Source organism: Panulirus ornatus, chromosome 58, assembly GCF_036320965.1.
Source record: "Panulirus ornatus isolate Po-2019 chromosome 58, ASM3632096v1, whole genome shotgun sequence".
NCBI classification, from domain to species: domain Eukaryota; kingdom Metazoa; phylum Arthropoda; class Malacostraca; order Decapoda; family Palinuridae; genus Panulirus; species Panulirus ornatus.
This window is the reverse complement of record NC_092281.1, coordinates 12,710,136-12,722,972: the sequence shown is the minus strand read 5'-3', so window position 1 is coordinate 12,722,972 and position 12,837 is coordinate 12,710,136. Positions and strand designations below refer to the sequence as shown.

At 36.9% G+C, this 12,837-nt stretch overlaps 1 protein-coding gene across 1 annotated transcript in view; it reads right to left on the bottom strand.

Moving 5' to 3' along the window:
* Nucleotides 1-3,917: 3,917 nt before the first annotated feature.
* Nucleotides 3,918-12,837, bottom strand: part of LOC139766521 (uncharacterized) — a 185,941-nt gene continuing 177,021 nt past the window's right edge. The window contains exon 7 of the mRNA XM_071695278.1: nt 3,918-10,928. Coding sequence (XP_071551379.1) covers nt 10,596-10,928 — 333 coding nt within the window. The 3' untranslated portion in view covers nt 3,918-10,595. The remainder of the gene's footprint in view (nt 10,929-12,837) is intronic.

The window sequence follows — 12,837 nt, the reverse complement described above, 5'->3', positions numbered from 1 at the left end:
AGATGTTTTGAAATAATATAGCAGCAGTCCACAAGGGATGGTTGAGTAATAAAGGGAAGCCTAATGAATGAATACTTAATCTATCTTAAGACATTTTTATAACCCAGTACAACATAGTGTAGGGAAGGCATTAATATCATCACAAGACATTTTTAAAACCTAGCACGACATAGTGTAGGGAAAACATTAATGTCATCACCCCAGTATCTAGCTGTCTGTATATCTTGACAAATTCATGTTTGCCTGAGAACTCAAGAACAATACAGTGTCTGCACAAACCCTTGTCCACCTACACATACATTTTCAACGGTGATGTTCACATTTTTTTGCTTTGATATCTCCCTTGGCCTTGATCACCATCTTCAGACATCTGGGTATGGAACTGACAAGATTGCTGAATTATTCTAGGTCCATAGTGTCTTGATCTGAATGAGGCGAGGTACTGATGAGGTCTTGCAGGAAGCAGCCACATGATCATGCATTGTGAGTGCCCAGTGTGTCTAGACAGCTTGTGTACTCGCATTTTCTTGCTTCTAGGCAAGAATTCAGGCTTTCTCCTCTTAGAAAGGTAAGAACCTTTGAAGCACAGGTGGAAGAAATACAGTGTTCAGAAGCAAAGTTCCCAAAATGAAGTGACAGCCAGGTAGAGTAAAGAAAGAACATCCATTGGAAACCCAGGTCTCTGTGACCAGGTGTACAGTATCACCCTGAGAACGTCATATTCCTGTACCTATAATAAACCGTGGCTTGTATTGTTGCTTTTGAAAATATATCGAGGATGGTCTATGTTTCTTGCAGACACTGTATATTATAGGTACCCTACATGGATATAATTTAATTTCATTTTGTTGGATTTGTGAAGAGTTAGAACCTAATGTTTAAATGAGAACTTTTTAGTATGGAAACGATACCTAAAAACTTAAATATTTTTTTCTTTTTTTTTTTTGCTTTGTCGCTGTCTCCCGCGTTTGCGAGGTAGCGCAAGGAAACAGACGAAAGAAATGGCCCAACCCACCCCCATACACATGTATATACATACGTCCACACACGCAAACATACATACCTACACAGCTTTCTATGGTTTACCCCAGACGCTTCACATGCCCTGATTCAATCCACTGACAGCACGTCAACCCCGGTATACCACATCGCTCCAATTCACTCTATTCCTTGCCCTCCTTTCACCCTCCTGCATGTTCAGGCCCCGATCACACAAAATCTTCTTCACTCCATCTTTCCACCTCCAATTTGGTCTCCCTCTTCTCCTCGTTCCCTCCACCTCCGACACATATATCCTCTTGGTCAATCTTTCTTCACTCATTCTCTCCAAAAACTTAAATATATTTTCATATAATATATTTTGGCTTCATGTAAAATATATCAAAAACTTAAAAACTATTTATACATTATTGTCTGTTTTGGCATTCTTTAAAAATTTTTGCAGACTGTTTACATTGGCATTATTGTTTGAGGTTTCTCCAGTACTTATATTTTTTTCAATGATTATGCAATTCTCATTTGTCTCAGAGACTCGTGTATTTTTGGAATTCCTTTTGTGCATGTTTCAGGGTACTATTGCAGTTGTCATTGTCATATATTAGTATGACCAATCCTCACTCAACAAAGAATTCCTGTAGGAGGAATGCCACACTTCAACACCAAGCCCCATTTAGCTTGCCATTTACATCAAACATAATTATTTATTCTGCTCCTAAAATCACTTTGAGGTATAACTCTCTTGTAGAGATTTTTGGTTATAGCTGCTTTAGTCTCAGCATCTGCTACTTCATTACTATTGATAATAACATTGCCAGTAAATCAGCAGAATTCTACTTTCTTATGCTCTTGAGTGTATTCTTACAATCCAGTTTTGGATTTCATGAACTAGCAGGTGCATTGGAGCATTGTGTGATAAGGCTTGGAGTGTAGTCTAGGAATTCAAGTAGACTGTTAATATCTTTTTTGGCAATGGCATAGTTAATCTAAGTGTAGTCTGAATACCATATAGTTATGCACTGAAGATTCTGTTGTAGTTTTGCTTTATGAGATTCATCTTTAGTCTATCTGTATCTGTGATGCTTGTTCCCATGGTAATAGAGTCTATAAATAGTGAACTCAAATGCTGCTTCTTAGCCTTTAGTGCCTCTTCCTTAACAGGCCACAAACAGACAGCAGCTCTTGCACAGTGTTTGCAGAGGCTGCGATCTAATGTTCCTACTGACTACTACTACCTAATGTTCCGTCCTACTAATTTTACCTCATGTTTCTTAAGTAAGAACAAAACCCAAATTTTCATTTCATTCCAAGTTCCATAAATATTGTAATTAGTTTGCATGAATAATCTTTTCTTTCTTTCTTTCAAACTATTCGCCATTTCCCGCATTAGCAAGGACTGGGCCTCTGAGGGAATATCCTCACCTGGCCCCCTTCTCTGTTCCTTCTTTTGGAAAATTAAAAAAAAAAAACGAGGGGAGGATTTCCAGCCCCCCACTCCCTCCCCTTTTAGTCGCCTTCTATGACACGCAGGGAATACGTAGGAAGTATTCTTTCTCCCCTATCCCATGAATAATATTATGCTAAAAACAAATCTGCTCTATGTTATTACATAAGCAATGTTGCTTTTCGTTGTTTTTATGCCTCACATTCTTACAACTATGTTGGGATTACTATACCATCAAACATTTCCATGTTTGCCCTCACAGACAATAAGTAAGCTCTCTTTCCACACTTTCCCCAGTACACTCAGGTCCTTATAACCCCCAACCTTCCCCATGGTTTATTTCAGCTTCCATGATTACATCTGCTGCCATGTCCATTTTCATGCAGGTAAAATGCTCCCCTTCTCCCAGGTTCTCACCATTCAGACCAACGCTCCAACCAACTTGGCTCTCCCATGCTAACCTTTAGAATCTTTATGTACGTTAACTCACTTTTTCCTTTCACACTTCCTCTGTAATTCGGACATGAGCTTCTGCAGTTTTTCCAAGTGTCTGCCACCAGAGCCATGTCATCAGTAAACAGCATCTGAGATTATACATAAATTAGGGATAGTAAGATTAGGGGAGAGTAAGATAGTGATCTTACTATCTTACTCTAATAGGGGCTGGAAATCCTCCCCTCCTGTATTACTTTCTAAGAGAAGGAACAGAGGAGGGAGCCAATTGGTGATTTTTTCCTCTGGTGCTCATTTATATGTTCCTGGCACTACCAAAAAGGAATAGGCATTTTTTATGTAGTCTGGCAGCTGTTCTGGTGTGTAACTTTGAAATTCCTACTTTTTATTTACCTGCTTTTGGTGGCTCACCTCTGCAAGCAAACTGTTGTCTAAAATTGTAAGTGTTGCTATATGTAGTGTTACTAAAGATTTAATTGTGGAGATAATATGTATTTCTTTGAAACTGAGATAAGCCACTCAACCAAAGAAGGCGGGGAAGATATCGTAAAATACTTTTGTAGCAACAAAGAAGTGGATAAATGGAATGAAGTGAAGACAAAGTGAGTGTGATGACAGCTGTAAATTTTAAAAAACTTGGTTTTCATATGGCAGAAAGAAGAGGCAAAGAGAAGGGAACAGAAAAATAAATCATATGAAAGAGATGAAGTCTGAAGAGTGTAAAGTTCTCTTGTATGCATCTGGAAAATGGAATTACTAGCAAACATACTGCATGCTCATTTAAAGAAATATAAAAGTGATGTACAATATGTATAATGCTGATAGAAAACGAAATTTGATGGACTTGTTCACAGAGCAACTGTAAACAGTATATTAACATAGAATGAAAAATTAAACATGAACACATGCAAAAAAAGAATAGATACCACACAAGAGAAAAAATACATATTGAACTAAAGGATAGTGATAGTCACTTCAGAATTACCTGGATTAGTATTTATTGTATTATCTTTGATTTAAAAAAAAAAAAAAGCAGTACTCAGAATGTTTATCAGAATCCTTAATATTCACAGAATTGACAAACTAAACAAACTAGTAATGTACTGACAATTGACATGAACAATGGCTCATGATAAGGTGGTAACATCTGATACAATTTGAATAGTGATTTTAACATACTCTTTCATAAATTCTGGAGACAAGGAAACTTAAAAAAAAAATATATAAAAATATTATAAGGAAACCCATCATTACAAAAAATATATGGACACACTAAGTACATCATAAGAACTGTCATGGAAATAAGAAATTGAAAGATCATATGAAAAAGGAAAAGTACTTTTGTGAGTAGTAACGGCATTATGAGGAAGTGACAGATAATAATATGAAAACTTACACTGTAAAGTGAGATGGAAGTGAAGGAAAAATATCTATGTTCAATCAACAATGAGGAGAGGGATGATGTGATCCTTTATTGCTGTTGCACGAAAGAAACAAAATGAAAAGAGGGAGAGCTTGCAAGGACGGATGGACTGTGCCATACAATTCAAAGTGATTATGAAAAATTGATGTAAAAGACAAGTGTACAAACTTTAGAAAATGGATTAATAACATAATTAGTATCAGGTTCAGCAAAAGAAAATGATTTTATGGACATTTATTTACCATTAAGGTAAAAAAATGACAATGCCATGAAAAAAAGGAGAGTATTCGTGATATTACTGTTCTAGGACAAGTACATAAGGACAAATAGTTATGAACTACACTTGATCTTTATGGGCAGAAAACTATTAAAATGGTGAATAGTCTTTATAGAGAAAATGAATGCATATGAGGAGAAAGGAGATAAAGCACTCCCTGTCAAAAACAGAATCTGCTGTTGATATTTTACACACAGTTCACTAAATTATTTAAGAGGTTGTGGATGGAAGCATTAGAATCGTAACAGGAAAGACAGATGGAAATTGTATTTAACCATGCTACTAAGATGATATTGTTTTACTTGTTAACTTATTGTAAGTTGGAGATAGTGGAAAATTATTTTGCAAGTGCATAAAGAAGAAAAATAAAAGCAACGTTTCTTTATTTGAAAAGGAGGTGGAAAGATGGAGTGAAAAAGATTTTGTGTGATCGGGGCCTGAACATGCAGGAGGGTGAAAGGAGGGCAAGGAATAGAGTGAATTGGAGTGATGTGGTATACCGGGGTTGACGTGCTGTCAGTGGATTGAATCAAGGCATGTGAAGCGTCTGGGGTAAACCATGGAAAGCTGTGTAGGTATGTATATTTGCGTGTGTGGATGTATGTATATACATGTGTATGGGGGTGGGTTGGGCCATTTCTTTCGTCTGTTTCCTTGCGCTACCTCGCAAACGCGGGAGACAGCGACAAAGCAAAAAAAAAAAAAAAAAAAAAAGTCTCTGAGATATGAAAATGCAGAGGATAATATCTGGAAAGCACATTATGGCTGGTTGAAGGATCTGGTACAGAAAGGCAAGCAAATTATAATGAAATTATAAAGAAACTGAATAATTAATAAAAGTGGATCTGCTGCTGAGATGTGGATAACTTTAGAGGACATATATGATCATAAATTTAAGCTCGTGAAATATAGGTCAAGTATGGAAGATAGGTTAATGTGATTGTGGGAAAAATGGACTCAGAGGGAATGTGGAATGCATGGACAGAAGACAAGATCATGTCCATTGACAGTGTAAATATATGGAAAGAACTGATATAAGATATTGTAAAAAGGATATATGCACATGCAAGTAGGTATAAGGATAGACCAAGAAAGAAATGGTAAGACAGAAGAGGTTATTTTGTGTGAAAGGGTACACCTGATTCATGTGTCAAGTGTGCAATGACCACAGTGCTTGGTTGAGGTTCTGCCTGAACATCCTGCTATTTCATCAAAAAATTGGATGAGATAAATATACACAATATGAAATTGTTTGAAACTAATATGGCAGCTAATATAATAGCAGTTACATGAAACAAATAGATCAAAGGAATTCTAGTTGCAAATACAAATTACAAAAGTATTTCAATTAAAAAATGAATAATTCTGTACAGTATGGGGGTGACTGGAATGTTTACAGAATGTCATACAATGGAATCTTCACAATGCAGAAAATGACAAAAGGCCGATGTAATTTAGGTACAAAATATCTTACACAATAGTTTTTCTATTAATGTATCACAGCATAAGTTGTTTTGTAATAAAACACCTTAAAAAATTTTATTCACACATCCCTTCATAACCTATAGCAAATAGTTAAACACTAATGCCCCATCTTACAGGTACTTGTATGTTCACAACCTCCATCCGAAGTAGGGGTTTATTACTGTGGTAATAACTGGCTCTTCTCATATAACAACATAGTCGTTCAAATAAGGATCAAATGGAATCTACTACTATGCAGATACACAAACACATAGCCACTGATTAAAAGATCAAACAACATTGTAATCACCTCTAATGCCTATGGCATTGCTAGAACTTTATAATTTGCCACTTCTGTGCAGCTTGACCTTAAAAATTATGCTACTCCAGCACATGATGAGTGTAATTATAGATTTAGGTCATAAGGGGTGTGTGTGTGTGCGTGTATTAACCCATTTGTACAATGTCGGGAAGAGTTGTACACTTGTAGGGCTTCATTTCCTTAACTTTTTATGCCAACAAGTAGCCTTTCAAACCATTGCAAACTGCCAACATTCATCATTTCCTTGCTTATTTTATTCCATCCACTACCATGGTACCAAACCAGTACTTCTTCATGTCATTTCTGAAGATCTTTTTGTCTAGCTTCTGAGTCATTAGTTACTATGGGGGTGCATCTGTTGAATCGTCCACTGTCAGTATCATCCAGCTTATTTAGAAACTTAAGGCTGTTTTTAAGTTCTCTTTCTCTCTCCTATCCTCCCATGTTGGACAGCTTTATTGCCCTCAACTTCTCATTGTAGTTAAGTCCTCTTAATTTAAGTACGTTCTTGGTTACTTTTCCCTGGACCCTCTAAATCAGATCTTTTTACTTTTTAGGTGTAGTTTCTGTAGGTAGTAGTTGGTAGGCAACCAATGACCAGGGAGGTATGTTACCGGTGCTACCCTCCTGGGTATCGGGTGTGTTAGTGACTACTGCATAATGATTCAACAATTCATTGGTGGTCAAGTTGCACTCCTCTGACACAGGTAGCTGTCTTTTCTTTCTGCCTCTCCCACGCATGGACTGCTGGTTTTATTTCCACAAACATACAATATCTCATTATCACAAATACACTTGACAACACTTGTGTTGCACAACTCATTATCACAAGTAACACTCGACAACACTTAAGTCACACAACTCATTCTTCGTAATTAGATTTTCCTTCTGTGAACACTATGCACTAGCCCTGGCTTTTAGCAAAATGGTTGAAGCAATAGATAAAAGTTGTAGATAGCAGTAGTAGGTTGGAACATTAGGGAGACACATTAATAGAAGTAGTTGGTAAGAACATTAGGTAGGAGCCTCTGCAAACACTGTGCTATAGTTGCTCTCCTCCAGTGGCCTGTTAAGGGTGAGGCACTAAAGGCTAAGAAATGGCACTGAAGTTCACCAGTTATGGAGACTTTTGCTGTGGCCATCCCCTTGAGGGAGTTCCTGAAGGGAATGGGTGGCAGAGATATAAATAGATTGGCGTGATTTCCAGAATTGAGGCATAATCCAGCTTTGGTCTATGTTATAAATAGCATACAAAACATTTTCTTGTTTACATACTTGAATGCAATCCTAATATTTCTATGGTTCACAGAACCCCTTATAAGAAAGCTCTGGTTCCTGGCTACGGAATTCAATCTCCCAGTTTATGTTATCATAGAATTTATGGAAGTTTATGTAGTTTCTTCAATTTAATTTTTCTTTATTTCATCTCACCTCTGCTGTTAATGTCCTCTTTTACCACATATTCAAACTTGAGCATAACATGATCACTTCTTCCAACTGGTGTATCATATGTAATGTTCCCAAAATCCATGCTAGTATGAGTGAAAATAAGATCTAGTAATGATGGTGTATCATTCCCTCTCACCCTAATATGCTCACTGACATGTTGGTACAGGAAATTTTCCTGTATACACTAAAGTCTTGTGTCTCCATGACTCTCCATCATGAGAATCCCAATTCCCCGTGTATCTCTTTATAATTAAAATCCCCTATCATCAGTACTATATGATCTCAAGGAAGTGAGTGTTTTGCTCCTTTATGTACCATCTGGATTGTTCTTTGTTATAATTATTTATTTGTTCCACTTTGTTGCATTTGTTTGGAGGATTATATAACAATGATGCCACTAAGCACTTCTTTCCCATTATGTTCTGTCTGAATCAGCCATCTTGCACTATTTCTTGGAACTTCAGACTCCCTCATTAAGGGGGCTAATCCAACCTCTTCCTTTACCTTCTCTTTCCTTTCTTGCTATCATGTACCCCTCTAGGCAGAACAGGTGAGACCTTATCTCTCTCTGTTTCCACAACTCCAATAATATCAGGTGCACTTTCCCCGATACAATCCTTGAATTCCAGCTGTTTACAACTAACTCTTAATCTAACAATATTTGAATACATTACTTTCAGTCTGACACTCCAATTTCTTGGCATCTACCCTTTCTGCAGTCCTTGCTGGGCTGCTTCATCCTCTCGCCACATGTGGCTTCTTCAGTTTTTGTCTTTTGCTTTAGGTTTTCTTCCTCTCTTCCTTGTATTTGTTACATGATGAATATTCCATTGAATTCCACCTTGCCTTTCAGATTTCTAGCCTTTTCTGGCTTGATGACTTCAAGTCAAATTGTACGATAATGGTCACCTCTTTGTCTTGGTTATAACCACAAATTCTTTCCTCTATTATGGAAATTACTGCTGGTAGTCCCATAGCCTCAGCTATCTTTTAGTATGCATTTCCTCTTGTTTTTATATTCTTCCATATGTGTTGTATGATCTTCCCAGCCAAAAATAATCAGTGATTTACATCTGTCAGCCTCCTACTTTACTAACCTTTCTAAGTTTGGTGCCACATATTTTTCAGCTAGATCCCTCAATGTGGTAGTGTCAACATCTGTGCCTCTACCTTTCTGTGTAACTCCAATTTTGGCTGGCAAGCACTGGTCCTGTATGCTCTGTGCTTTTCTAAAACTTCCATCAATTTGCACATTGACTTCCTCAACTGCTTCATCTCTTAACTGCATATTATTCTTTTAAGTGCTTTGCTCAATTTCCTGTGTACCTCGTTTTTGTCATCCTGGGTCTATATTCCTTTTCCTTATTCTTCATGATCAGCTGATCTGCTTCTGAAAATGCTCCTTCTTCCCTGCCCTATACTTTTGTCAGTTTGTGCGTGTGTTTTTGTCCTTTTCTCCACCTGAACATTATTTGATATTGATTCAATGGATTTTATGTGTACTTTCGTCCTGTCCTCCATCTGTAATGCTCCTGGTAATGCCCTTGTGATTCCCTGACCCAGTATTGTCAATAGATTTTGTGTTTTAGTTCTTTCCACTGATTGCGCAAACTAGGGTACATACAGAGAAGACACATCAGATTTTGGCTTTTTAATTGGTTCATCTTCTTTCCTCTGGAGTTGTATCTCCTGAACACCTTCCACTAATTTGTGTTTCTCTTTCTTCTCTAGTCTCATGACTCCCTTCATAATCCTTGAGATGCTTCCTCAGTTTTCCTAACTCTTGCTCTAATTGTTTTACCTTTTCATATTGTTCTTTCACCAGTTCTCATATCACCAAGTATTTGCTCTCTGGTGCTTTCTTCTCTTGTCACTTTTTTGCTTTCATCTCTAGCCTTCTCATGAAGAACTGGTTTTGGTCCATTCCTGTATCCGAGTCCATACTAAATATTTTTGGTTCAGACAGTGCAAGTGGTCTTAAATCATCCCCAAAAGTAATACAGGGAAGAGTAATAAAGATTACCAGATTACATTTTCCTACAAACGAGGAGAATTTAGATGATCAATTGACAAAGTGTTGCCTTCTGGTTATACTAAAAATAAAAATTTCACTCTCCTTTGGCAAGCTGCACTTTCATACACCAACTTACTACACTTGTTCATGTCACAGTGCTACCCACTCACTCTCTTACAAAATTGGGTTTCCTTAAAAGGAGAAAAATAAGATATTGATTCACTGAAGTTGGCAACAATCCTTCATTCAATTTAAACCTGGGGAGTTTACACTCCCAAATCCCATTTTGACTCAAAATTTGGCACTCAAACTGAATATCTGATGCATACAGGAAGCAGAGGCCCCTTTGTATTCGGACTTTCCCTCATACTTGTACACAATAGGCTTCATGAGGTGCAGATCCTCCAAAATTTTGAAACAGAAATTACTGTTTAGACTTTTTTCTACAAACATTGAATAACAGTGCAATTACTATTTGTGTGTGATGGGAAGAGAGTGTTGTGTGTGTGATTACTATTTGTGTGCTACATCTCTCAACCTTGTATATATTTACTTTGTCTCTTACTCCTATGTATTTATGGAGACACACAAACACCCGAGCCTATGCCAGGTACTCATTTTCTTTGTATTTGCGTGTGTGTGTGTGTGTGTGTGTGTGTGTGTGTGTGTGTGTGTGTGTGTGCTGGCTACTAATCCTGAGTGGTGTGTGTGTGCTGGCTGGTGGTCATGAAGAGAATGTGCTAGCTGTTGGTCCTAAGAGGTATGAGTTCTAAGATGGCCATCAAGACTGCTTCTGAAGGCAGTTCGAAATGGACAATGAGGGCAAGCAAAAGGCTTTTCTCCAGAATGTGTGCGAAGATGAACATCCAGATGGTCTTTCCGTGCAGCGCGATGGGGGCAATATGGGCAGGCAAAGGTTCGTTCCCCTGTGTGAGTCCGAACGTGACGTTCGAGATGAGATGGGAAGAGAAAGGCCTTTGGGCACAATGGACAAGTGTACTGTCTTCGTGGTCCACTCAAACCTCCAGCAAAAATACCACCCATAATGCCACTGCTGTCTTCACCATTATCACTGCCATCAGTAACCTGGAAAAAAGTTACCATAATTTACTTTATTCAATTCAATTACACTCATTAATTTTAGTAGACTCCATCTGCAAGTCGTAACATCTTTTGTAAGAAATCTTCTTTGAAGAAGCTATAACATCATTAATGGATGGAAAAGAGTACAACATCTTCAAGGACCTTCTTACCTTAGAGGAGTCTATCTTACCTTGCTTTCACATAAAATGCAGCTTTGAGGCTGCAGCAGCCACATTAAAGGACTCTTGTGGCTACAAAATAATATTAATTATGATAATAATAATTTCATCTTTTAGATATTTAAATGTACACGTACATGTTTGTGCATATATATATGCATGTGAGAGGATGGGTCTTTCTTTGTATGTTTCCTAGCGCTACTTCACTAACATGGGAAACGGCAATCAAGTATAATAAACAAATTAATAATAATAATAATAATAATGACTTCATTTTATTCCCCAAGTTCCTCCCCTCTATGGCACCTTTGGTCTATCAAGTGCTAAGATCATTAAGACCACTGATGTCAAATTTTATCATCCCACTCAAAAATGTTCCCAGCATTACATATCCTCTCATCATGTCTGGCTGCATCTGATTCATTAATGTTAAAATACATGTGATCAATTTGAATTTTTTTTTTTAACCCATTTGGTATAAGTAACATCAAAATCAATATGCTGTAGGTACAGGTGTGCTTCAAGTGCCATACACAATGGTATTTTAAAATTAATGGCTTGATATCTCCAGTTTTTCTCAACTATTTTGTCTTAAATACATGGTTATCATTCAATCACCTGTTTACTCGCCAATAATTTGCTTTGAACTATTACCAATACAAGTTATCCATCAGGTGGTGATATTAAAGAAGCTGTGACTCATGAAAATGACAAAAGAGACAGATTAATAGGTAACTTACATTACTAGTACATATTGTGGGCAAAATTTTTTTCATCAAATTCCTTTGTCGACCTTCTTTGTAAATTACCTCTCCCTGCTTGATTATTTGACTAATGTTAAGAGTGAAAATGTGTCCTGCAAGTGATAGTATATTAACACTAGCTAAAGACTCAAATTTCACACGTAGTTTCAAAGGGAAGGCATATGTAGTGTACCTTCAATACTTTTATCAGTTTTGTGACTCGCCACATATATTTCCTGTTATTAGTATTAGTATTCCATAAAAATGGACCAACACAATTAACTCACTGTTGTCTACAGCGTAAGAAGGTGAATTAAAGACAATTGAAAATACAGTCTTTATATAACTAACATCAGTAACCAATATACAGAAAGTATGTTCAGAGAAATATGGTAAGGATACTAATAACTATAATCTGTGAATGATAAAAAATATATGCCATAAACAAGGAAATATAAACATTTTACACCTGTGCAAATAAGCATTTTGATTAGACCCTGGACACACAGAGGCTTTGAAATACGTTTCCAATGTGGACACTACTGCCATGTCTTGGGCAACATTGCACAATATGAGTGGTAAATACATGACATTTCCATCATTCAAAGGATTTTACTACACTAAGGCTGAGCAAGCTTAAAATCATGCTAAAGCACAAAAATGAATGTCCCAATTAGACTGTTGCTTAGCTGTTTGACTTGAATCAATGAGGCACCTATTAACACCATTAAGTGCAAATTTCATTTATGAATCGAACTCATCTAAAACAATGTCCATGTAAAACTATGTGTGATAGTGTGCTAGAATGTCTCAGGATTAACTGAACCCAGTAATATGTAATAAAGGTGTTTGGAGAACAGTCTGGCAAACACCAAAATGCAATGCCATGGGATAAAACCTACTTAATTCTTTGAGGCGAGTTAAAAAAAAATGTTTAATTCTCTGGTTAACCAAGATTATGTATATGCCACCAATGGCTGTACTTCCCTT